This window comes from Microtus pennsylvanicus, chromosome 3 (assembly GCF_037038515.1).
Source record: "Microtus pennsylvanicus isolate mMicPen1 chromosome 3, mMicPen1.hap1, whole genome shotgun sequence".
Classification (NCBI taxonomy): domain Eukaryota; kingdom Metazoa; phylum Chordata; class Mammalia; order Rodentia; family Cricetidae; genus Microtus; species Microtus pennsylvanicus.
In genome coordinates, this window is record NC_134581.1 from 50372501 (window position 1) to 50399195 (window position 26695).

The 26695-nt window shown below is 47.3% G+C and overlaps 1 protein-coding gene across 3 annotated transcripts in view; it reads left to right on the forward strand.

The window, feature by feature from the left end:
• Fam81a (family with sequence similarity 81 member A) overlaps nt 1–26695 on the forward strand; it is a 54763-nt gene that overhangs the window by 1668 nt on the left and 26400 nt on the right. For all 3 annotated transcript variants that reach the window (XM_075965341.1, XM_075965340.1, XM_075965342.1), the window contains exons 2-3: nt 16262–16358; nt 17276–17549. In XM_075965341.1, coding sequence (XP_075821456.1) covers nt 16348–16358; nt 17276–17549 — 285 coding nt within the window. In that variant the 5' untranslated portion in view covers nt 16262–16347. The remainder of the gene's footprint in view (nt 1–16261; nt 16359–17275; nt 17550–26695) is intronic.

Here is a 26695-nt window from a genome sequence, read left to right on the forward strand (position 1 = left end):
ATGGAGGGAACACTCTGTGGTCCAGGAAGGCTGGTTAAATGCATTGATCAGAATCCCATCGGTGCTCCTAAATCCATTTCAGGCTTAAGCTACTGAATACTTCTTTCCAGTAGTTGATCTGGTAGGAAACTTTGTGTCTGAACAGGTAAAATCAAAACCCAGTAGTGGCAAGCAGTGGCAAATTAAAGTGAGTCATTTCTTCAATGTGCAGAAGCTGTGTGTGTGTGTGTGTGTGTGTGTGTGTGTGTGTGTGGTGTTGCGCATGCGTGCACTCATCTTAAAGTCTGTGTGTGCTGGTGTTAGAGATTATTTCACAGAAATTCTGCTGGACTGGTTTGGATCTCCGGAGAGAATCTCTTGGAAGCAGGGACAAATATTTTGCATTTGGTCTTTAAAGACTGGTGGTGGTGGGGGGGAGCTGACAAGGTGGCTCAGTGGGGTAATGTCCTTGTCACCAAGCTTGATGACCTGAGTTTGATCTTCAGAACTCACACTGTGAAAGGAGAGCAACATCCAACCCCCTTAAGTTGTTCTCTGATCTTCACACCCACACAAGGCACACAAGCTAAACAAATAAATATAATGAAATCAACGAATTAGGTTTCTGAGAGTAAATATGTTCTTTATTAAGAAATGTACAGTGCCTCTGCCTGCCTCTCTCTCTCTCTCTCTCTCTCTCTCTCTCTCTCTCTCTCTCTCTCTCTCTCTCTGTGTGTGTGTGTGTGTGTGTGTATGTGTGTAATTTTAGCACTGACCGGTACTAAAAATGACAAGGAGGCCGTTTTCCATTTTCCATCCATAAACTCTTTCCTCTAAGGGGGGACAAAGGGTGCCCAGGATTCTTGTCACTGGACGGTTGAGATGTCTCTGACTTTGTGTTTCAAGGACACTCTTGGTATCTGTGGGAATCTGACTTCCTCTGTGTAAAAAGGTCACCTGGGAAGCTAAGTTTTCAGTTAATGAGCAAACTTCTGCCAGATGTACCTCAGATAGGTATATCTGAGGGCTTAGAAGTCCTTAATGGGTTACCTGCTAGAAATCTGCCCCCATGCAGATACAAAAATCCCTGTTGCCCAGGAATTCCGTCAACCAGCCTACAGCCCTTTAAGGACAAGTCCTCGATCAGAGCCTCCATCAGCAGAGGACTCATCCTCTTGCCCCCGCAGCTGCTAACCCATGTGACTTCTGACACTCGGGCTCTCTCCTCTTTTGTGTCTTGCAGACACGCTTCTTCTGTATTTTTATTTTCTGTCTCTGAGTTCAGCTCTACTTTCTCCCCTTCTACCAGAGTCTAAGGACATGACTTCCCCCAGAACGCCCCTTTCTGGGATCTGCTCATAGAACCAGGATGACTTGGCCCTAACTCCTTCGTGTCACCTCCAAGCCTTAGAATGTGATACTGTCTTCTTGACCTCAAGTCTCTCCTTATGTTTCTGGCTTTCAGTACTTCCCAAACCTAATAGCCCCTCAGAATTGCCAGACACGTTCTGAAAAAGACAGGCTCATTTAGACTCTCTCAAATATCGAAATGGAATCATTAGGATGGTTTAAGACCATAAAAAACCCAAACCAATCAACCAAACTAAACCCTTTCTGTAAAACAACAACAATAACAAGACAAGGCTTAGCTCAGCAACATGGTCCGGCAGCTAAAGGCACCTGTCACCAAGACAGACAACCTGAGCTTGCACCTCAGAATCTACACGGTACAAGGAAAGACGGACACTTCTAAGCTGTCTTCTGACTTACACATGTGTGCCGAAATGCGCACAATTTTTAAAAAAAGGTTTGCTTGTTTTGTCTAAAAATTAAAACAAAAGGAGAGAGGAAGGAGAAAACAGTTTATATGATGCTGGCTCAGGCAGGGAAACCACTTCATTTGCGTGTAAGCAGAAGTCATGAACTTGCTGGTTGACTTGGTGTTTCACATGGAGACTTGCTGCACTTAATGACCTTGCAGTGCTTCAGCCTTGACCCCCGTGGCTCAGCCTTGACCCCATGGTTCAGCCTTGACTTCTGTGGCTCAGCCTTGACCCCTATGTCTCAACCTTGACCCCCGTGCCTTGACCCCCATGGCTCAGCCTTGACCCCTGTGGCTCCACCTTGACCCCCATGCCCCAGCCTTGACCCCTATGCCCCAGCCTTGACCCCTTTGGCTCAGCCTTGACCCCCAGGACTCTGCCTGCATTTCCCTTCAACCACTAATACCACAGACATGCTGAGTTTGGGCCGGTTTTCCCCTTTCAGGAGCTAGGACTTGGGCTTTTTCCCACTGCACCATCTCTGTTTACCTACTGTGGCTTTCACCATCCCCGAGGATTCCAGCCCTGGATCTTTGGCGTTGCAATGCTTCAGCCTATCTGCAGGGCTCCACATCTTTGGTTTTAACATGTTGATTTTTTTTTTTTTTGAATCAAGGTCTCAATATGTAGCCTGGCTAACCTGGTACTCACTCTGTAGACCAGGCTACCCTCAAATTCCAAGAGCTGCCTATCTCTGCCTCCAGCCTGCTGGGATTAAAGGCGTGTACCATGCTGTCATCCTTGGATTCCTTGGATTCCAGTCTCCAATCTCCAAACTACCCCCATTGTCTGTATTTTCTTCTCCTAGCCTGCCAGTCACAGAGACCCCTGGACTGGTTCCATTTTAAATCGATGCTGGCTTTAATTTCATGGAGGCTTGCTTTCCTATGAAACACAAGAATTCCATGTCATGAACTCAGACTGCATACGCTTTGCCCTGTGCCACAGCTTTGTACCCCTTAAACCCCAGGTTCCCTTTCAGAAAGTGGCTTTTGACAGGGAAGACGAGAGTGTCCACATTCTCTGTTACTGCCCACCACCTCGGTGTGAGTCCAGTCGTACCCACCTTCACATCTCCAAGTATTTCCTTCTCTACCTCTCTGTGTCCTTGTGTTTCTGGTCTGAAATTCAGGACCATCTCTGTGCCTGTTCTGTGTCTAGCCTAAAGCCATTCCACACCCTCCGTCCCCCACTCTGTGCTTACTACCTCGTTGGGATCTTGTTTTGCTAGAGTCTCCATTCTGTCCCCTAGAGCCTTCTCCAGTGAAGGAAGTGATGGTAGTTAATAGCCACATGTGACTACAGAGCTTCAGGATGTGACTACTATGACCAAGGACCTGAGTTCTTATTCTCTCATCTACTTATTTTTGAGACAGGGTCTTGTTGTCTAGCCTGGGCTGTGTTTAAACTCACGGTCCTCCTGCCTCAGCCTCCTAGGAGCTGAGATTATATCACTCCTGGCTTGAACTAAGTTTTCAATTTATGTGGATTTTAGGGGAGCTTAAACTCAATTGAAACAGCCACAGGGAGCGGTTGGCTGCTGTGTCGGAGGGCAGAGCCTGTGCTCAGGCTGCTCTGTTGATCTCTGTGGAGGTCTTCTCCTCTGATGGATCACTTCCTTTATCTTTCAGGGGAAGCTGCCTCCCCACGGGGCCTCCTAGAGGAGTCTTGGCTGTAGAACTGAGCCTTTTCCCTGCCCTGCAGGTGCCCCTGCTGCCCTCCTCCTGTGCCCCTCTTTCTGTCTTCATGCCCTGTCTCCGCAGGTCCTCACATCCCTCATTCGGTGACTTTCTTGCTGGCCCCTAGCTGTACAGGGGACTCTGAACTTGAATTGTTCTCCTTCCCAGCTTCAGTATCAACTCAGAGCCCACCCTCCTGTGCCCCAGTGGGAGCCAATGCCTTCTCTGGCTGGGGGGCCAACACTTCTTATCCTTGTTTTGTGGACGAAGGGATTCGAGTGGAGGAACACAGCATGATTCAAGGCAGTTCTTAGGGGCAGAGCTGAGACAGGGGCTCTGGCCATCAGACCCAGCGAGATCTTCCACCCCAGCTTGGCTCAGGTCCCTGACGTGGCTATTTTATCACTATTTTATCACTCTGGCTTCCTTCCTTCCCCTGTAATTTTTTTTCATCTTAAGCTGATTCAGATTTATGGAAATGTTGCAACAATAAACTGAAAAGTTCTGATCTCTCTTTCAGCCGCATTCTATAAATATTAACTTTCAGCCACACTTGTTTTATCTTTCTGGCACTTTCTCCCACTCTCTCTTTGCACCTATTTGTGGATGTGTGTGTACAGACACACACTTAACTTGTAATTTCTCCTGCACCGTGTCAGAGCAACAGGGAGAAAATGTACCTGTGCTGTCCCAAATACTCAAGCATGTGTTCCTTTCTTTTAAAAGCCCATATTCTTATACAGCCCTTGTCAAAATCAAGAAGTTAAGTTTGAATCAGTGTTACTCTCTAATCTACAGATATTAGTCAGGCGTCCTAATAGTATCTTTATACAGAAGAAGAGGAAGATCTTTTCAAAAGGCTTTGGTTTAGGGATCAGGATCCAATCTAGGGTTTAAAGCACTCCATTTGGTAGTGTGTGTGTGTGTGTGTGTGTGTGTGTGTGTGTACATATACATTTATACTTTTAAATGCGAGCTGCTAGTTTATATAATGTTACTTATGTGTATGTTTATAGAGCTGACCATTTGGTACTGGATAGCCAATCGGTGTGCTCTTCCCTGGGTCAGACTATTTCCTCCCCTTCCCAGCATTCCTTTGCTGCCTGTAGTTCTTTGTGTAGGGCTGAGGCCTCAGGGGCTTTCCCCATCCACTTTAGCATCTCTGTTATTGTTTTCCTTGTCCAGCTCAGGTTTGTGCAGCTGTGTTGCTGAGACTTTATGGGTGCAGCTTCCCACATTACCCGGAGACAGAATCTCATGGCAACCCTCCTGAAACTCTGTCTCTTATAATGTTTTATTTCCCCCACCCCCTTCCTTCCACCATGTTCCCTGAGCCTTAGGTGCAGGAGCTATATTGTAGATGTATCTCCTGGAACGGAGCTCCACAATCCTGCATCTTGATTGGCTATAGTTTTCTGTAATGGTTTTCTCTGTCACTTTCAGAGAGAAGTTTCCTTGATGAGAGAGTGAGGGCCACACTTACCTGTGGGTCAAAGGACAAATATTTAGAATATATTTAGGAATGCTGCTGGTATAGTAAGGAGAGGTTGCAGATTCTCCTCCAGGATCTGTGACTTTACCAGCCCCAGATAATTAGCTATGTTTCCAGCACCAGGCATGATTTCCCTCTTGTGCAGGCAACTTTTCTCTTTCCACCATGTAGGGCTCAGGGACAAAATTCCTGTTCTCAGGCTTCAGTAGGTGCCTTTACCTGTCCCCTCCCCTTTTTTAGATAAGATCATATTCCCAGGCTGGTCTCAAAACTTACAGCAACCCTCCTGCCTTAGCCTCTCAAATACTGGGGTTCCAGGAGTGACCCAACCTGCCAGGCTCTTCAGGTGAGTATTGTGTTGCCTTAGCTATCCCCCTCTTCCTCCTTCCCTTCCTTCTCAGAGGGTCCCCCAAGTAGTCTGGTTTGACCTGGAACTTTTGATCCTCCTGCCTCTGGTTTAGTTTGGTTTCTTTAATCTGGGTCAGTTTCCCAACTGTTTTGTCTTTTATGACGTTGACACTTAAGAAGGGTCCAGCCTGTGTGTGTTGTAGCTCTATGATTGGGCTTGTGGTTATAGTCTGAATGGGGATATTGTGTCCTGTCCCCAGGGCCACCCAGGGGGTTTCCTGATCTCACCCTCTCGGAGACAGTTCTTGAACCCCTGAGGCTGTGCTGATTCTGCTTTTTGTCACAGTCTCGGGGATGGCGGTTGTTACTGTGGAGGTGTATCCTTCACAACCTCCCTTCTTTTATCTGTCCTTCTGCTTGAGGAGGTGTGGAGTTCAAAGCCTCTGCAGGCATGGTGACCTCAGTGACTCTGCTTCTCTCACCAGCTGCTTTCCGGCAGAACCCCTTGTGTTTGCTCTTGGCTCTTAGTCACCATTTCCTCCACTCTGCCCTATCCTTATCCTCCCTAAGCTGCCTCAGTTCAATGACTACCCTGGAATACCCGGCTCACATGCCTGCTCCTCAGAGCCTGGTTCCCACAGCCCTGCCATCTGCTTGATGGCCTAGCCTGGTTCCTGCTACTGTGTTGTGTTTCTCAGCCACATTTGCTGGAGGCTTACTAGTGTTAATTCCTGTTTAATAGATGGTCCTGTGGCATGGGGGCTCCATTCTCTCAGTATTGTGGAAGCTCAGTGAATATTTGTTAACTGGATTTGTTATTTCTTTTTTATTTATTTCGTGTGTGTGTGTGTAGGCCCGAGTCTGATGTAGGCTCTCAGTTGTTATTTCACCGTGTCCACCGGGGAAGGGTTTCTCAATCAAACTCAGAGCTTGTTGATGTGGTTAGCCAGGTTGCTCTGGGGATCCTGTCTCTGCCTTTATAGGCAGAATTACAGTGGGCTGGCATAGTTATATGGGTTCTGGGGATCTGAACTTTGCTCCTAATGCTTGGGAGAGAGAAGGGCTTTAGCCCCTGCGACCTTTCCCCTCTCACACTACAGGGTTTGCTTCGGTAATTAAGCAAGGACATTCTCAGAGCCACGGAGGTGCTCGGTGGTGTGGCTGGTGGGTATGAGATCTGTGTCCATCCCAAGAGTCAGGTGCGGTTTGGATCTTTAGCAAAATGGTGGGTCACTTGAGTATCAACACCCCCTCTCTTCCTCTCTTCTCCCCTCCGTCCCTCGTTCTCTGTGTGATGTAGATATGCGTTTGCATGCTTGTGGGCTCATGCCTGTGGAGACCAGTACTTGACCTTGGTGTCTTGATGGTTTGTTGAGGCAGCCTCTGGACTGAAGCCAGAGCTCTCTGACGGGCTGGTCTAGCTAATCAGCTTGCCCCGTGACTCTCCCGTCTCTGCTTCCCCGAGCCCTGAGATTGCAGGTGTACTGCTATGCCCACCTGGCATTTACATGAGTGTTTGGGATCTGAACCTGGGTGCTCAGCCTTTACTTACCGAACCATCACCCCAATCTCTATTTTTTTTCTTTCTTTCCCTCTTCATCCTTGAAAAGGGTCCCATGCGTCCCAGGCTGGCTTCAAATTCATTATGTCGCCAAGGATGCCCTTCAACTGTCCATCCTTCATCCTCTACCACCTGAGTGCTAGGGCCACAGCTGTGCAGCCCCACGCCTAGCTTTCTGTGACTCAGGGGATGGGGTCCCGGGCTTTGTTTGTGGGAAGCAAGCACCAGCTGAGCACCTTCCCCAGAGCTTGAGGAGGTGTCTCCATGCTGTGGGTGAAATAAATGCTTCCGATAACGTTTTGATTGGGGTGTGTGTTAAGGCAGCGAGCACGTGTGGTTGGGGAAAAGGAGTAGAGAAACCGACCGGCATATTTAAAGTGGCTCATGTGGTTCTTCACGCCTCAAGTGAGCAGCCGAAAGTGAGAGAAGGGATTCGCTCCTGTTTCCTCCCGGGGAGTGAGACACCTGTTCCCTCCATGGTCTGGCCTCTCCCTCTCAGATGCCTGCTCCCTCCCTGGTCTGGCCTCTCCCTCTCAGATGCCTGCTCCCTCCCTGGTCTGGCCTCTCCCTCTCAGATGCCTGCTCCCTCCCTGGTCTGGCCTCTCCCTCTCAGCTCTTTATGGGCTCCCCCTCCCATCCTCCTCCCAGTCATCGTCCACCCCCTTTCCCTTCCTGTCTGCTAGTTCCTTTCTGTCAATCATTCCTACATCTTCCTTTCTCTACATGGATGGTTTTAGCTTTTGACTTCTTGGATGGGGTTTTCTTTCTCTTTGGGGGAAATTGTCAAAATTGAATGAAGTGTTTGAACTCACTGGCCCGGCTGGTAGAGACGACCGATTAAGTCTGTGTTCAGACCCCAGTTCAGCTGGGGGTGAGATGGCCAGTGAGTGGTTGCTGCCAGAGGTCTGGAGCAAGATCTGGAGCTCTGAGCAGTCAGGAACCTCTCCCTGCCCTGACCAAGAAGGATGCTGATACCCAGAGCCATCATGCGCTCAGGGTGTCTCTGCCAGATTCCAGATTTAGAGTCTAGCCAGGTCCAGGAACACAAGGCTTGTGGACACCAAGCTTCCACGGGGCTCAAGAGGCACCCAGAGGTTTCTGTCCCTCAAGACACAGTGAGTAATATCATGGTGGACAGGAGACAGAAAAGTGGAGTTCTTCTGCATGACTTTCTTTTTGATAGCATGTAGCAATTATACATAATATACATAATGTCAGATTTTATTACATTTTCATACATGTACATAATGTATTTTGATCATACTTACCTCCCTCATATTGCTATCTTCCCGCTCCCCCTTTCTGCTGATTTTCCTCTTTCTAGTGAGACCCACTTCTGTGTTCATGTCCCTCTTTTTCTTGCATGTGTGCACATGTGTGTATGTGTGCATATATGTATACATATGTACATGCATGTATGCATGTGTGTGTATCCTCAAGGGTCTCACTAGGGTTGCTTACAGGAGTGTGGGTAGAGGTTTGATCACAGGGGTATGGGCACCTTCCCAAGCATCTCCTTCCCCCAGCAACCATAGATCCTTGCAGAGGATCAGGGCATCCTGGGCTTCCATGACAGGATGTGGATGGGCCTAACCTGTGCTGGCACCCACAGCTGCTATGAATGCCACCTACTTGTCATCCCCAGAAGTCGGCCCTCCACACCCATGCCCACTTTCTCCAGCTCTCGGGTGATGGTTCCTGAGTCTTGGAGGGGTGAAACAGAAATGTCCTATTTGTGGCTGTGTATTTGGCCATCATCTATTCTCAGCGCTTTGACCACTTAGGAGTCTGCATTCAGCCCTGATCACTGCAAAAGAAAGCATCTCTGACCAAGGCCCATGGCCGCACAGGCTGGCCTGATGATTGGCTTTCAGCCAGAATCTCTCTCACTTCCCTTCCTCCATTCCCAGGATCTTCACGACTCTCTACTATAAAACCAGACAGATTTTTGGAGAAAGGGGAAACTTGTTTGCTTTTTACTGTTGAATGATCTTTTATTTGTTTCTTTTCTGTGGCTGGGCAGTTAACTGATGTGATCTTATCGCCCTTTATTTTATGGTTCTGGGAATTGAAGCCAAAGCTTTGAGCATGCTAGGGAAGCAGTCTACCACTGAGCTACACTCCCCCAGTCCCTTTGGTTTTTTTTTTTTTTTTTTAGAAATGTAGTGTTTTGCTCAGTGGCTTAAAGCAAGGGTTATAGTTACTTCTTTCTGTCACACCAGGAAAGTGGCTGGGAATACGTTGCCTGAGAAGCATCAGAGAGCTTGAATGAACACTTGGGTGTCTCCTGAAGCAACACTTAGCTTTTAGCATGGATGGTGTGCACAGGAAGTGACTGGGTCCCATAGGACCCTCCCTCTGGGTGCGACTGTCTTCCCTGCTGACTGGCGGCCAGCTCCCAGCCCCTGATAGCTTGTGGCTGTGGTAACGACACCCTTGACACCCTTCGTGGGTGAGGCAGAGATCCTGTTGCTGGAGTATGGCTTAATAAAGAGCGTGTTTGTGTGGGAGAGAATGTGTGGGGCTGCTGTTTGAATTATGGAATTCTTAAAATTGTTTAACCGGGAAGATGTTATTCAGAAACCCCTGGTGCCTTGAGCTTGTTTTTTTGTTTATGTCATATTGCTTTTCTCCCTGTTTTTTAATTATCTGCGGAAGGGCTCAAGAGTCCTCCCCTGCTCTCTCTAAATAAGTCAGAGTGTTAATGTGCGGTGCTGCAGTCACTCCGGATGGGAGGATCTCTGGGAAGGAGATTCCTGGATAGGCAGAGAAGGGCAGTGGTGTCCCCCGAACGCCCAGACAAGGGCACAGGCTGGAGGCTGGGGATTCTTCCAAGCCTTCATCCTTAGTCTTTCAGTTAGGAAGTCAGGCAGGGTAGAAGCCTAAAGTCACACACAGCCAGCCTTCTGCCTGCAGAACCAGAAGTCGTGCCTTCCCCGCTCGTGGGTGAACCCTGGTGCAGCTCGGGTGTAGGTAGAGAGTTTATACCCGCTTTTAATAATATTTTTTCTGTTCTTGCTGTTGCACTTGGCAGATTCCCTTTTTAACATTTGGTAATGTGTCTTTGCTAATGCTAGAAAGAGAAGTCACTAAATATAGCTACTGGAAAACGTAATATTAAGATATGTCTTTGGGTGCAGCTACATGCTTGCAGGAGTGCATGGGTGACCTAAAGCTGCAGCCACACTCATGATGGAGGGGCATCTTGAGGCAGCCACTGGTATATCACTTGGGTAGAGCACTGTCTTACTCACTGTTCATTGCTGTGAAGAGACACCATGGCCACGGCAACTCTTATAAATAAACGAAAGCATTTAACTGAGGGCTTGCTTACAGTTTCAGGGGCTTAACCCATTATCATCATGGCAGGGAGCATGGATGCAGGTAGGTGTGCTGCTGGAGAAACAGCTAAGAGGTACATCCTGATCTGTAGGCCAAGAGAGAGACAGAGAGTGGGAAAGAGAGGGACTGGTGTTATGGTAAAAATAAAATGCCGCAGGTCCCCAAGTGGCAGCAGTGGGCAGCAGGCATGAGACCACTGAGGCTTATGAAGGAAGCCAGTACCAGGCAGGGATCCACGTGGCGGGTAAGAGACAGAGACATGGATAGGCACACCATGCAGAGTGAGGTTGGATATTTATTTGATGGGTTATGGAAGGGAAGGGAAAAAGAGTAAGGGGAGAAGGGGGAAGAGCAGAGAGAAGCAGAGAGAGAGAGAGAGAGAAAGACAAAGGGAACCAGAGGGGAGAAGGGAGAGAGACAGAAAGGAAGGATTCAGGCTGGAAGCTGAAGAAAAATCTGCTTGACTCAGTGGAGGGGAGGGGGAGTGGGCGGGGCTTGTCTCTTAAAGGGACAGGACAAACCATTACAACTGGGCCTGGCTTGGGCTTTTAAAACCTCAAAGCCTGGGGTTGGAGAGATGGCTCCAGTGGTTAGCACTGGCTGCTCTTTCAGAGATCCAGGTTCAATTCCCAGCCCACACATGACAATTCACAACTGTCTGTAACTTCAGTTCCAGGGGATCTGATGGTTCTCACACAGACATATGTGCAGGCAAAACACAAATGCACATACAAATATAAAAATTAAAAAAGTCATTAAACAAACAAACAAACCTCTACACCCGTCCCCAGTGAGGCACTTTCTCCAATAAGGCCACACCTCCCGGATCTTCTCAAATAGTATCACTCCCTGGTGACTAAGCAAGCAAATAAATGAGTCTCTGGGGCCGTTCTTAGTAAGCCACCACAAGCACCTCAATAATTAAAAAAGATGGGCTTTTCCCCGTTAGAGAAATGAAAAGGCTGATGAGCCTCTATGAGCATTTGTGAAGAGGTAGAATGCCTGGCTTCCTAGGAGCTACAGACTCCTATAGGGCACGGTCCCTGCTGCCCTAAAGCCCCTCATCCACAAACGGTTCAAATAAACAACAGAGATTTAAATAGCATTTCAAAATAACTGCTATTAATAGATGAGAACAAAACCAATCTGTTTTTGCAAGGATTCTCCTCACAACACTGGCATCATCTGAGCCCTGGCAAGTGGGCTGAGGTAGCGCCACCAAACTGTTCCTTGCACTCTGGGGGCTGTTTGTGAATCCATGTGACCGAAGAGGCTGGCAACTCACCGAGTTGGCTGGACAGCCAGGAAATGTGTTCAGCATCCTAGAACTCCTTAAACTTTACTTATTTCTGATTTTTAAATTTTTATTTAATGTGTATGATGTTTGGCCTGCCTGTGTGTATGTAATGTGGGTCATGCTCATGATCTAGTTGGTCAAAAGAAGGGGCTGGATTCCCTGGAACTGACGTTATGGATGGCTCTGAGTTGCTGTGTGGGTGCTGGGAACTGAACTCAGGCCTTCTATGTGAGCAACAAATGTTCTTTACTGCTGATCCTTCTCTCCAGGCCTCCCCTTCACCCCTTTATTTGAGATAGAGTCTTGGGTAGCTTAGGCTGGCTTTGAACTCTGTATAGTCAAGGATGACCTTGACCTCTTGATTCCCTTCCTGCACCTCTCCAGTGCTGGGATTGGAAATGTCCTCTCACACTGGGCTTATGCTGTGCTGGAGGTGAGACCCAGAGCTTCAGCTACACCCCAGTCCTCTGAAACTCAGTGCTATGAATCCAATAGAAATCACCCCTGACCTGTCTAGCGCAACAGCATTCCCGTTGTGAGTGTAATAGAGTCGAGGGGAAGAAAACAAGCCTTGGCAAGTGTGTCAAAGCCATTCCACTGGAAATGTCTGCCTGGGTCTCCTGTAAGCACGTTACCCATCTCCTGGAATTGGGGCTTTGGAAATGCTCCGGGTGGCGTGCTCCGAGTGGCGTGCTGCGGGTGTCGTGCTGCGGGTGGCGTGCTGCGGGTGGCGTGCTGCGGGTGTCGTGCTGCGAGTGGAGTGCTGCGGGTGGCGTGCTGCGAGTGGCGTGCTGCGGGTGGCGTGCTGCGGGTGTCGTGCTGCGAGTGGAGTGCTGCGGGTGGCGTGCTGCGAGTGGCGTGCTGCGGGTGGTGTGCTCTGCGTGGCGTGCTGCGGGTGGCATGCTGCGGGTGGCGTGCTGCGGGTGGCGTGCTGCGGGTGGTGTGCTCTGAGTGGCGTGCTGCGGGTGGCATGCTGCGGGTGGCGTGCTGCGGGTAGCGTGCTGCGGGTGGCGTGCTGAGGGTGGCGTGCTGCGGGTGGCGTGCTCCGAGTGGCATGCTGCGGGTGGCGTGCTCCGAGTGGCATGCTGCGGGTGGTGTGCTGCGGGTGGCGTGCTCTGAGTGGCGTGCTGCTGTGTCTGTGCCGGATGCTCAAGTCCTCACGAACAGGTAACCCAGGCCACGATCACAGCTGTGACTGGGACAGAGGCACCAGGCTCAGGTCTCATAACTCAGGTGCCTGCAGGAGAACGAGGAGGTGAAGCCGACAGCGTGTTTGTTCTAATTGAACCATGGTGTCTTTTGAACCCAGCATGAGGCTTGCGTCTGTTTTCACAGCTCAAAGTGAACACTTTCTACATTCGCTACTGCTCCTTAGTTTGTTGTTTTATTTGAGAAGTACTTGTTCAAATTTCTGCAATCGTGAAAATAACATGCTTATTAAAGTGTTTTGAAAATGAGAACAGAATGAAAATGCGCTTAATGTTACTGGTTGCATTTTCGCAGATTTCTTTCTACTGTTTTAAAAATGTACTATAGAACAGGGCAGGAGGGTTGCACTCGGGTCATTCCAGCGCCCAGTCAAGGCGGGAGGATTGAGATTCTGAGGCCACCCTGGGCTACATAGCAAATTTATTGGCCAGCCTGGACTAAACAGAGAGAGCCTATGGCAAACAGGGAAGCAAACAAGATTACTGTCACAACATTTAAAGTGGTTAAGTCTTTGTCTTGCCCCTTCCAAGGCAGTGGAGGTTTCTGGGGGTGCTTTAGGATCCGGATAGTGTCAAGGAGTGGTGAAGGGAAGTCATCGCCCATTGGCCAGGTATGAACAACACTGCACGTTTGGGTGTGAGGATCCACAGCCTCACCGACCACATACAGTCCGAATGGTTCGCTATTTCTCCCTGGTCCACCTCGCAACCAAAACGCCACCTCCATCCTTGAATATGCTGAGTTATGATAATTTCTTTTCCAGGAATGACTCACCTGGTCTCCAAACTTCTGGTCTTGGGGTGGGCTGCGTCGGCTGCCTACAAAGAAGGCCAAGCCTGATTTCTTGTGTTATCCTGCTGTCTGAGGCCTGTTGGGGAGTCTTGGACAGCTATGGCTATTTCTCGTGGTCTTTCATTGGTCTGGTCAAGCTGGATGTGTTGACTTTGGAAATTAGGTATCCTGTTCTGAGCTGCACAGCCCTTCTTCCCTCACCAAGAGAGATAGAAGCCAGATAGTGACCCTTCACACCACAGAGGCAAATCCAGCAATCTAGCACAGGGGCTAGGTAGATAAGAGAAGAGGGACATGACGTTTAAAAGTAGCCTCAAACAGGGACTGGGGATGTAGCTCAGCTGGTAGAATGCTGCCTGGAGACAGACTCTGAGTTGGATTCCCATGTTCTGTGTAGACTGGGCATGGTGGTGAATATCTGTGATGTTAGCACTCAGAGGTAGAAGCACGGGAATCTGAAGTTCACGGTCATGCTTGGCTACCTAGTGAAGTCAAGGCTGGTTTAGGCTACATGGAGCTGTCTCAAAAAAAAAAGCAATAAAACAAAACAAAAACCTCAAAGCAGCCTTAGGTCTGTTCAAGTCATATATGAAGAAGGGGGGCTGTGGGGTCAGATGGGAGAGGGAAGGAGAGCAGGAAACTGTTGGCCTGTGCATATGGCAGGATAGTGGTGAGATTGCTCTTGCTCTTGGGTGTCCTTTCCCAGGCATCTGTGCTGAGCCAGGTTAGGGCAGCTTCTCACCATAGGAAGCTGGAGGGCGAGCAGGCATTGGGGCTGTGGTCGCAAGAATGGAAAATTTGCAGGATCTCTAAAACCTGAAGTTAAGAGGGTTTGTGGGATAGCCCGGTGGCTAAGGCTGTTTGCTTCCAAGACGGATAAAACCCCATCTCAAAATAAAATGCACCCCCATAAAAGCAAACCTCAGGGACTTAAGACACAATCAGAGTAGCGCAGGACCCTGACCTTCCTGTTTACACCGTAGACCCACTTGTCAGAGAGCAGATCCATAAACTAATGGGAGATGCTAACATCAGGCAGGCACACTGGAGTTGACCATGGGAAGATCTGGAAATACCGCCTGGGAAGGGACTTAATCTAGTGATTGATTAGCAGCCTCTACTTCAGCTGAAATAAAGATTCCCTCCCACTACTGTGGCAAAGAGTCCTGGTGCCAACCAAGCAGGTGACTAAACAGATGAGCAGATTCTTGCAGCACCCACGGAAGGTATGCTGGAACGTTTTATAAACTTATGCCATAGGGAATCTAATATCGTGGAGTCTGTGCCGGATAATGGAAGTGTTGGGGCTGAGCAAGCCCATCTAGGAGTCAAGGGTGTATCCTCTCCTCTTTCACACGGTTTGTCTGGGTGGGGCTTCCGTAGCTCAGGCAGGTGGGTGGCATCAGCCTCAGTGAAGGGATGGCCAAAGTCTACATCCGGCCTTTGGTTTGTAATGAATGGGACTGATAGTCTCAGTAAAGAACTCTACAGTTGAAGATAATTCCTTAATTGCCGGCAGTTCTGACTCGGGGGTGCCAGACAGGAGTGGATGGTTTCTAATAGATGCTAAATGAGTTTTTAGTTGGGCTGTTTCATTAATGAAAATCCCATAAAAGTGTCATGTAGCCTCAAGAGTGTAAGTATTTCTATGCGTCCAAGTTTCCACGTTCTATGATTCTATTTTGTCGAAATGGTAGACATTCTTCCTCACCCAAGACCTTGTTGAACATCATAGCCTGTTTGACATAAGTTACTTTTTGTCCTCTTAAATGTAATTTGTTTAAAAATTGAAGTTCTTTGTCTGGGGAAGTGAAATGTTCACATTTTGAAAGTCTAAAAATAAAACACTGGAGAACCGATGCCAAAACAATGGTGTCAGTCAGAAATGCTTCTCAACCCAGCGTCGGAATGGGGCTAATTACAGCATCAGCGCCTCGGTACCCACACTCATTGTTTAAGCCAATTAACCACGGGCTTGAGAAACCTAAGTTCTAAAACCTTTGAAAAACTCCCGTTTCCTGATGAATCGCGACAGCCAAATACTGTGCAGAGGTAAGATTTGGTATGAATGGTTATCTTTTATAACCAAGTTTTTCAAATAAGCATTGCCATGTTGTTCTCTTCGTGGATAGATAGGTTACTCCAAATCAGCTTCCGTTGCACATGCATTGCTTTTTTTTATTTTTGATTCATTTAGAAACAAGAACAAGCGTTCTTAATTGCTCACCAGATTAGATTGACTAAAGTGGCTTATTCAAAATCTCTACAGAGAAGTACAAGATTGAATAAATCTATTAAGGAAATTGCTTTGGGGGCTGGAGGTGTCGCTGGGTGGCAGAGCAATTGTCTAGCATGTGCAAAGGGCTGGGTTCTAGGCCTGGTATTTCAGGAGGTGAGGTGAGGGTCTTGCTTCTGGGAAAGTTGTTTTCAAGCTCAAGATGAGGGTGGGGAATGAGGAAACTTCTGAACACTCCATTTAATGGTCCTTGACGCTCTGTCTGATAAGGATTGGCTGCCCTAGTGTCAGGAGCCTTTGGTTTTCAAGCCTTCTCCTCCTTCTTGGGAAGCACTTGGTTTTTATTTCATGTGTAAAGTCAAAAGCATTTACAAACTGCAGCTGATTGGTGTAGCCACATAACTTAGGAGCCTCCTGGTATCTTAAATAATCAGAGTTTGAGGTCCTTTATATCCTAGGTATAAACTGCTCAATAATTTAGCACTTATTTTTTTCCCCAACAGATGTGAATTATTAAAAAGAAAATGGCCCAACAGGACACTGTATTTCCTTCTCTTGTCACCCAGGAAGGGTATACTATCTGGAAAATATGCATCTAAGGTATACTTTTTCTTTCCACCCATCCCACAAGGGTTGCTAGAGGGTGTGAGGGTTATGATACAGAGAGCTTCTGACCCTCGCATTGTAAGAGGTCATTTTGTTTAAGGGCAAGAAAAGCATTTTAACATCCTGGCTCCTGTGGACCACTCCATGACCCCCAAAGGCAGAGATTTCACAGTGGCTCTGCAATCAATTTGGGTTTCCTGCCAACAGTGAAATCACTGTGGAGCTGGAGGCAAATGTTCCCATTAGCCCTTTGAAATCGGGAGTTGCTTATTGGATGCCTGTGTGGAAACACTGGCTTACAGAAAGGCATTGCGTAGCCTGCATATCATAAGTCCTTGCTAAATGAGCCATCATTTAAAGAGTGAGGTGATCTCACAGCCACGTCTGATTTTTCCTAGCTTATCCTGCAGTATCATTTGGATAGCCCCTCAAAACAAATAAATTTTATAAAGGACCTCATTTCTTTTTATGGGTGAAACAAAACCATGGCACCCTAGGGGATATTCTCACTCTCTAGAGTCCCCAGCCCTTGTGATTGTTTCCTGTAAGATGTCTGTTCCTCATTTCTGGAACTGCCTGGCCCCTAGAGACTCTGGAGTTCATGCTTTGGGGACCAGGAGAGGGAGGCAGTAGGTCAACAAACCTCTGGGGTCAGCTTGCTCTGGCTATCACACCTGATGAGGGGAAGCCTCCTGCTTCCTGGAGGCCATGGAGCCTGCTAACAGCCCTCTTAATTCCATGGGCATAGTCACCTTAAAGTCCTGTCTAGCTCCCAAAGAAAGCTCTTTTCCTTGAATCTCATTTGTTAATGGAGACAATTTGTATTTCTTTCTTTGGGGAGTCTAAAGTCGGGCTTGAAAGATTTCCATTTCCCCACCAGCTACTTGTAATCCTGTGGTTCCCTTCCACAGGCGAGTGAGGACCATGCCCCGACACAGCCAGTCCCTGACCATGGCACCCTATTCTTCTGTGAGCCTGGTGGAGCAGCTGGAAGACAGGATCCTCTGTCATGAGAAAACCACGGCAGCCCTGGTGGAGCATGCCTTCCGCATCAAAGACGACATCGTCAGCAGTTTGCAGAAGATGCAGAACAAAGGGGGAGGGGACCGCTTAGCCAGGCTGTTCTTGGAAGAACATATCAGGAATATAACTGCTATCGTGAAGCAACTGAATCGGGATATCGAGGTAAGGGGTGTGCAAGCCGGCGATCATGGTCATCTCCCCAGACCTGGTCCATGTCAGGTTGTCCAAGTCTGAGTCCCAACTGTCAAACAGTCATGTCTGTGTGCTTGGTGTGTGGTGGTGGGCGGGGTGTGTGGTGGTGGGTGGGGTGGGTGGGCGGGCGGGGTGTGTGGTGGTGGGCGGGGCGTGTGTGGGTGGGCGGGGTGTGTGGGTGGGCGGGGTGTGTGGTGGTGGGCGGGGTGGGTGGGTGGTGGGCGGGGTGTGTGGGTGGGCGGGGTGGGTGAGTGGGTGTACTCACCCACTCATGCATGAACAGAGGTTGACTTTGGTGATCTTCTATCGTTCTCCACTTCTGGTTTTATTTCTGTTTCTGTGTAAAATACCCAACAGAAAGCAACTCAGAAGACAAAACGTTTATTCGTTTATTTATTTTTATTATATGTGCATTGTGTTTTGTCAGCATGTGTGTCTGTGTGAGGGTGTTGGAGCCTCTGGAACTGGAGTTACAGACAGTTGTGAGCTGCCAAGTGAGTGCTGGGACTTGAACTTAGATCACCTACAAATGCAGTCAGTGTTCTTGCTGAGCCATCTCTCCAGCCCCAACCAAAGGGTTCATTTTAGCTTAAAATTCCAGGTTCCAGCCCATCCTTGTGGGGAAGTTGAGGTAGGAACTTCAAGTAGCCAGTCACGTCACATTCAGAGCAAAGGGAAATGAACTCTTGAGTACAGTCTGCCCGCCCATTAGCTTGATTTCTCCACTACTTCACATCCAGCCATGGTGGATTGGCTCATCTCACATCAATTAACATAAGACACCCGCCCCCACACAGGCACCCCACAGGCCAAGACACACACCCCCACAAGGCACCCCACAGGCCAAGATACACACCCACACACAGGCACACCCACAGTCCAATCCAGTGTAGATAGTCCCTCACTGAGTCTCTCCTTGTGTGAGTCTAGGTTGTGCCAAATAGACAATTGGACTGTCTCACTAGTTTATTTTTTGAGACAGGATCTCTTTCTGCCCCTGGAACTGGCCTTTTCGGCTAGGCTGGCTGGCCAGCAAGCCTCAGAAATCTGCCTGCCTGTCCTCCAGCTCTGCGGCCGTACACACACACCGCCATGCTGGGTTCTTACGTGGGTGCTGGGGATCCAAACAGCTCAGCAGCTTGCGAAGCACTTGCTCTGCCAACTGAGTCATCCGTCCAGCCCTTCTCTGCTTTTGTGTCGAGCACTCACAGTGTAGCCCAGGCTGGCCTTGAACTTGCAACTCGTAGCAGTCCTCCTGCCTCCACATCCCAAATGCTAGAACTTCAGGCATTTGGAACCAGATCTGAACTATCTGCCGTGTCTATTACTAGATACTTTTAGAACAGTGTCTTATGTAGCCCAGGCTGGCTTGCGCTCTATGTAGCCAAGGATTACCTTAAACACTGTATACTCCTGTTTCTCCCTCCTAAATGCTGGGATTGTAGGCGTGTGTCACCATGCACAGCTTCATGGCATTCTGGAGACCAAAACTAGGCTTTTGTACACACTAGAGAAGCACTCCGTCAACTGAGACACATCCTAGCCCTAGGCTTACTTTAGGGTAGGGTCCCAGTTGCAGCCTGACCTCAGACTCACTGTGCAACCAGTGTTCCTTGAACTCCTGATCTTCCTGTTTCCTAATTCTGGGATTAAGAATGTACTCCACAGGACTGAGAGGAGACTCAGCAGTTAAGATTACCTGATGCTCTTGCATAGGACCTGGATTTGGTTCCCAGCACCCACATGGCAGCTCAAAACCAGTTTCAGGGGATCTGGTACCCTCTTCAGGTCTTCTCAGATACACAGGCACACACAGCAGTCATTCACGTAAAACATTCACACACATAAAATAAAAATAAATAAATCTTTTAAAAAATGCTTTGTCTCTTCTTTTTAATTTTTAAAAAAATTACAGTTGTTTTTTTTATTTATGTGTGTGTGTGTGTATTCATGTACTATGGTACATGCACATAGGTCAGAGAGCACTTTCAAGGGTCAATTCTGTCCTTCTACCATGTGAATCCTGGGGATCGAACTCAAGTCATCAGCCTTAGCAGCAAGCACCTTTACCTGCTGAGCCATCTCACCTGCCCTGTCTTGTCTTGTCTTAATGATCACCAAGGAAACTGCTTGCAGGAATATCCGAGTTACATTAAAGTTATGTGGTATTTGATGGCAGTTACTGTCGGTGCTGTTTGTGTTTATTCTAAATTTACCTTGCTGATTATTAAATCATTTTGTTTTGTTTGCATCTCCGTGGAGATGGAGAACTAGACAGAAAGTTTTCCTGTAAACCTCTTCATGCCTTAGAAGATGGTTATTTCCTAGGTTACCCGACCAGCCCGGTGCTGTGTTTCAATCATGCCTTCCTAGGCAGATTTGTATTTCTGTTTATTTGTTTGGAGACAAGATGTCATGGGGCCTAGGCTGGCCTTGGAGTTGATAGTGTCTTAGGATTGACCTTCAGCTTCTGCCTTCTGAGTACTGGCATTACAAGTGTGTACTGTCAGTTTATGTAATACAGATTGGACTCAGGGCTTCGTGCATGCTAGGTCAACATGCTACCAACTGGATTACATCTTCCAGACCCTAGATTTGTGTGTGTGTATGTGTTTTTAAATAGCTTTATTGAAGTGTAATTTAAAATGTCACAAAAAATCCAGTGACCAGTATGCAATCAAATGAGTTTTAGTAAATTTATAAAATTGTGCACCCATTGACATGATCTCATTTTAGGACACTGCCATTGCCTCCTCCCCAAACTCACAGGAACTCTACTCTCACCCTAGCATCAAGCAATCCATGTAAGCACTTCAGACAACCTCCCACGTTTCCCAGGCTGGCCCCCCACGCACTGCGGAGCAGAGAACCACGCTCAGAGCTTTGCACATGCTCGGCTGCTCCTCTTCCCCACTGAGCCGCTCACACAGCCCCCTGTTAATGTCTGCGAAGTCCGCCTTAGCTTTTTTTCTCTTTTATGGTTCATGCTTTTAGTGGTATGGCCTAATAACTGTTTGATTACTAGCCCAAGGATGCAGAGGCTTTCTCTGGTGTTCTCTGCCAAACTTTTAGTTTTCATATTTGATTTTGTGAGTTACCTTTGGTAAATGGGGTGGCGTGAGGTAAGACATTTGCCGACTAGAACAGACTGTGAGCTTCTCAAGTAAAAGCCTGTCCTATTCATCTTCCCGTGTTCAAGCAGTGTTGGAAGGCAATTTGGGAAGGCTGTCAGTGCCCGTTTGTGTTGTTGGAATAGAATACTGGAGAATGGTTTATTTCTAAAGAATAGGAATTTATTTAACATGTGGGTGCACTTGTGGTAATGTGTTTATGTGGAGATGGGTGTGAATGCATGTGGGGGCCCAAAGACAGAATCGCGTGTCATTCCTGTACTCCCTTAAGCTCTGCACCTCTTTGTTTCTTTGAGACAGGGTCTCTTACTGACCTAGATCTCCCCAAGCAAGGTGGCAGGATGTCCAGTGAGCCCACAGACTCTTCCTGCTGCCATCTCCCCAGCACTGGCATCACAGCTACTCACTACTGTGCCCAGATTTTTTATATGGGTTCTGGGGACCAACTGCAAGTCCTCATGTTTCAAGCAAATACTTCAGTGACTAAGCTGTCCCCCAGTTTCCACGGGTCCTTTTAGAAAGATCCAGGATCTATTCTTGAAGGTGCTGTCCCTCGTGACTCAGTCACCTTTCAATAGTCCCCCCCCTTCCAGCACTGCCGCGATGAGGGTTGAGTTTCAATACCATTTGGGAGGGGACACCCTTATCTAACCCAGGACAAAGCTTAGGAAATGAATCGATGCTCAGTTTATTTCAAAGACAGCTGTGGGGTTGCTGGAACTGCAACGCCTTTTCACGTGACCATAAAAGTGCTCCACAGTCTGCAGCCCATGCGCAGGGGTGCTGAGAATAAGAACAGCCCTACTCTCCCATATACTCCTTTCCCTTTTCCATTTGCCCCTTGGGACATCTTCTAGAGCCCTGAACTGGATTTATCTATTTGTATTGAAGACGTAGTCTCTTATGGTCCAGGTTGACCTTGAAGTAGCTATGTAGCCGAGAATGCCCTTGAACTTGGGATCCTTTGGCCTCCACCTCCCAAGTGCTGACTGCACAATCCAGAAAGTAACATTTCAGAGGTAGCTTTCTAAACTCAGGGTTCTAAGGGCTGAGGATGAAACTCAGTTGGTAGAGAACCAGCCTAGCATGTGTGAAGCCCGGGGTTTGATCTCAAACGTAACAGAAACGGGGTGCGGTGGTACGCACCTATAATCCCAGGGCCTGAGAAGTAGAGACAGGAAAGTCAGGAGTTCTAGGTGACCCTTGACTATATCGGAAGTTCAAGGTTGGCCTAGGCTACGTGAGACCCTGTCTTGGAAAAAAAAATGTTTAGTGTTTGAACAATTTATGGTGTAGTGAATTTGAAATCACAGTTTTGTTTTTCTACACTCTCTGAAACACATTTTATGTAGTGATGTTTCTTGCCTCGTCTAGAAAACACTCTTTTTCATTTCCATGCATTTTTAAGAGTATACAAATTTTGCAAATGAAAAGACGATTTCTGTTGTAGAGGTGGAAAACTGAATAAAATCTAATTTGGGCAGAAAATTTGCTTGGGGTATCCGAATGTTTACTTTCCTGTCACTGGTAATAATTATGCATCATGCCGAAGTAACGGCAAGGACGTTTAGAAACTTAAGATTCCACCGTGGAACGCCAATTATATGTATCTGTATATATTTTTAACCTAAGCGTGTCTGCCCAGACACATCTAAAATGAAGGCGCTTGATGAGACATTCAGATTGCTGCACTCTAGCCAAATTTCCTCAAAGGAAAATCATGGCTCTATTAGCCAGTTTGGGCTGCTATGACAGATGACCACAGGTTATGTGGTCAGATAGCAGAGATTTATTTCCTGCCATCCTAGAGAGTAGGAGGTTCAAGGTCCAAAGCCCTGCTTCCCCCCATCAAGGGAGAGAGCAGAAGCAAGCTCTTTCCTTTTTATTATTTATTCTTTTTTTTTTTGTAAGTCAGGAATCATGTAGACCATGCCGGTCTCAAACTTGATATCTAGCCAAAGATGAGTTGAGCTGCTGATCCTCCTGCATCCTCCTCCCGAGTGCCGGGATAACAGATGTGCCTCACCATGCCAAGTGTGTGCATTGCTAGGGAACAAGCTCAAGTCTTCATGGATGTGAGACCAGCTTTACCAGCTGGGCTACATCCCCGGCTGGCGTGTTGTGTTAGCACAGTGCTATGTGTGAAGCCCTTGCTAGGAATCCCACCATTAGGCTTCCCATCCCTATAACCTAATTATATTCCAAAGACCTCGTCCTAACACTGGAGGCTATGGTTTCAGCATATGCATTTTAGGAGGATAAGTGTGATGGAGAATACAAACTTTAAAGTCCTAAAAGGAACTCTTTGCTTATCAGCAATATAAAATTGGGAGGGTAGGGTGGCTGGAAAGAGGGCTCAGTACTTAAGAGCACTTACTGCTTAATCATGAGACTCGGAGTTCAGATTCCAGCACCCACATCAGATGACCCAGATCCTGGGTACCTGCATGCATGTATGTGCGCGCACGTGCACACACACACGCATGCACACACAAAACACAAATAATAAAAATAAAAAAATATTTTAAAAAAGTTATTACACCGAAGATGAGAGTGGTAAAAAGATGATAGTTGCATATTTAAAATGAAGAGACATTAATATATTTAGATTGTATTCAAGTACAATATTTGGCATTTTATTTGTGTATTTGTGTTGGAGGACTAGATTCTTACAGAGTTTCTTCTGTAAATTGCTTAGCTTTTTGTTATTTTTTATTAATGTTTTATATTTGCTTTTCAGTTCACTCAAAATTTTTACTGGGTATTGTTTTGTTAAGAACTGTGACTGTAGGTCATTTTTTAATAATGTAAAACTGAAGCTAAAGTCGGTGCCAATAGCTGAAGCGCACTCCAGTCTCTCGGCGCAGCTGGGGAAATGGAGATACGTTCATTCTGTGTGTTGGTAAACATGCCTGGAGAAGTCTTTGTATATCTTTGTCCTGCGGCTCTGAACACCATTACAGGCAGGAGAAAGGACGAAGGATGACATCACACCACGAGCCTAGGTCACCCTCAGAGAACCAGAGCTAAATTGTAAACTTTCATGTTTTCAGTCCCCTTAAACTGTTTGTGTATGGTAGGAGCTCAATAAAGAATCCTGTCATTATCACTCATGTTCTAGGAGTGAATTCCACATCACGTGGCTCATTTGGTAAAGGTGTTCACCGCCAAGGGTGAGGACCAAAGTTCAAGCCCCGGGACCCGCGGTAGAAAGAGAGAACCCACTCCCACCAGATGTACCCTGACCTTCACACTAGCCCTGTGGCATGCCCCCCTACACAAATAAAGATAATAAAAAATAAAATGGCAGCCTCTAGGCTAGCAGGACAGCGTGTGCACTTGATAGCGTGGAGCGAGACAGTCTCCTGTTTCTGCGTGTCCCGCCCGCAGTCTCCCCGTTAGCATTCCCCCTGTGATGTGGAGCATGTCATCAATTACGTACTCCTCAGAAACTTCCCACACATCATCAGCAGCATCCTTGTTCATGCAGGAGACTTATAATATAGTCAAGCGTGAGTTCTGCATGGATGGATTTTCCACCCTGCCTTTAACATGAGCCATTTTCACTCCCCAGAAGCTAAGTCCTGTGCATTGTTGGCGAGCCTCTTCTTGGTGATAAATATACTCTTCCCTGCCAGTCTGAGGGCTGGGAGGAACAGCTTGGATGCTTCCACAAGTCCCCTTGGGGCGTTTGCTCTGTTTTTGGCTTGTGGGGAGCCATGCAATGGAATCTGTTATCTGGTTGGTTCGAATCCATGGACCTGCACCTTGGTTTCTACAAGCTCAGACTTCATGGTGTCCTACCGGCTTGGGGCATTGACTTTGACTTAACTGGGTATGGAAAGCCCAGTCAAGCCCGCATGTAGCAAAGTAGACTGTACAGTTTAATGATTTGCAATCAATCAGAGTGTTGGAGTGTGGTGTTGGACTTTATTGACATGTCAGATCTGAGGGGAGGCAGGGGAGTTAATGAGTGGTGTGAGTGACAGGCAAGAGCCTGGTTTCATGTGCACCCAGCAGTACCAGTGGGGCGAGAGATTTGGTTCCTGGGCTTCATGTATTACCCGACAAGGGAATTCTAGCCTGCAGTTTTGTGAGCTGGCTCTAGTCTAATCCCTGTTAGGGGGATTTGGGGATTGATTATCACACACCCCCACAAAAGATTGGAAGTAGAGGACCCTGAAGATTGGACCTAGGTCCTTGCACATGCGAGGCAAGCGTTCTGCCGCGGACCTATGTCCTCAGCCTTCCAGATGCATGTTGTTGTTATTGGTTTCTTCTGCATATATGTCTGCATCCCATGCCTGGTGCCCACAGCGGCCAAAAGAGGGCATCAGATCCTAAGTAACTGGAGTTCCAGATGGTTGGGAGCCTCCATGTGGGCTCTGGGAAGGGAACCCTCCCCTAGAAGAATGGCCGTTGCTCTTAACGGCTAAGCCTTCTCTCCAGCTCCCAAACTCATGTTGCTTTCACCCTGCCCATTAGACTTGACTCACCAAGAGGAGAAACAAGACTGAGTGTTCATTAGCCGTTCATCCCGTTGACAGAGCATTTTATGTTTTGAGTACTAATTAATTTTTTTAGCATTTTATAATTTTTCGAGAATTTTAGACACGAGTATTATATTTACACATCATTTCCACCGCACCTTTTCCCTTCTCCAACTCCTCCTATGTCGCACCCACTCAGTCTAACTTCATGACTTTTTCTTCAATTATTACTGTCACATATCATAAGTGTGTGTGCGCGCATACATATATGTGTACAAGTATACTCATAAATATTACCGGTTGAGTCCATTTAGTGTTGCACAAATTAATTTTTAAAATAGTGTATAGTTTCTATGTTGTCATATGTATTTAAAATTTTTTTATTACATTTATTTTATTTTTATTATGCTTATATATACATATGTGGGGATCAGAGAACAACTATCAGAAGTCTGTTCCTTCCTTCTACCATGCAGGTTTTGGGAATCAAACATAGGTCATCAGGCTTGGTGGCAAGCATTTCTACTCACCAAACTATCTCCCTTTTCCCACTATATATATGTAATAATATATAACTATATATAATAATATGTATATTGAGACAGCACCTTATATAACCCAGGGTAGCCTTGAACTCCCTAGTAAACAAAGGATAACCTCAAACTTTTAGTCTTCCTATTGCCATCTTTAGATTGCTGGTATTACAGGTAGGTGTCACCAAACTTTGTTTCTATGATGGTAGGGATTGAACCTGGGACTTTATACTAGGCAAGCACTCTACCAACTGATCTATATCCCAACCCCTGTCTCCTATACATTTCAGTTTGCCTGAGTTCATCTTTGAGGTCCTGATCACCATAGGGACTATGACAATCTGTGAGCCTTCCACCTGGAAGAGCAGGCCTGAACCATAGAGCTAGGAGCTACATTCAGTGGTAGTGGATTTAGGGTGAGGCAGGAACGGCTAGAGTGGCAGGAGCTAGCATGTTTACCCAGAGATAGAAGGTTCGCCCTTAGCCCCACACCACACTCCAGTGGGCATGTGGGTGGTGAAGGCTAAGTAACCATAGCAACACTAGCTTATATCAGTGAGCATAAGACAATGGGATGGAGAGTAGCTATAGGGCTATTTAGAAAAGATGGTTACATTGGGACTGAAAACAGCAGACGACAGCCAGGCTGGAGTGGAGAGACCCAGGGGCCTGTGCCAGAGGCAGAAAGGGGTAGACTGAGGACCAGCCAGCAGCCTGGAGGGCCATGAGGTGAAGGAAGGGGCCACCAAGAAGCCTTGAAGCCAGGATATGATGTTTGGGTTTGGCTTTTAAGGAGGCTTGGAAGATAAGGGTACTAATCCAACTTGATGATTTGAGTTTGGTTCCTTGAACCCACAGGGTAGAAAGAGAGAACCCATGCCTGAACCTTGTCCTCTGACCTTCATAAGTTCACCATGACAGATACATACACAGTATTTATATATATACATACAATTTTCTTT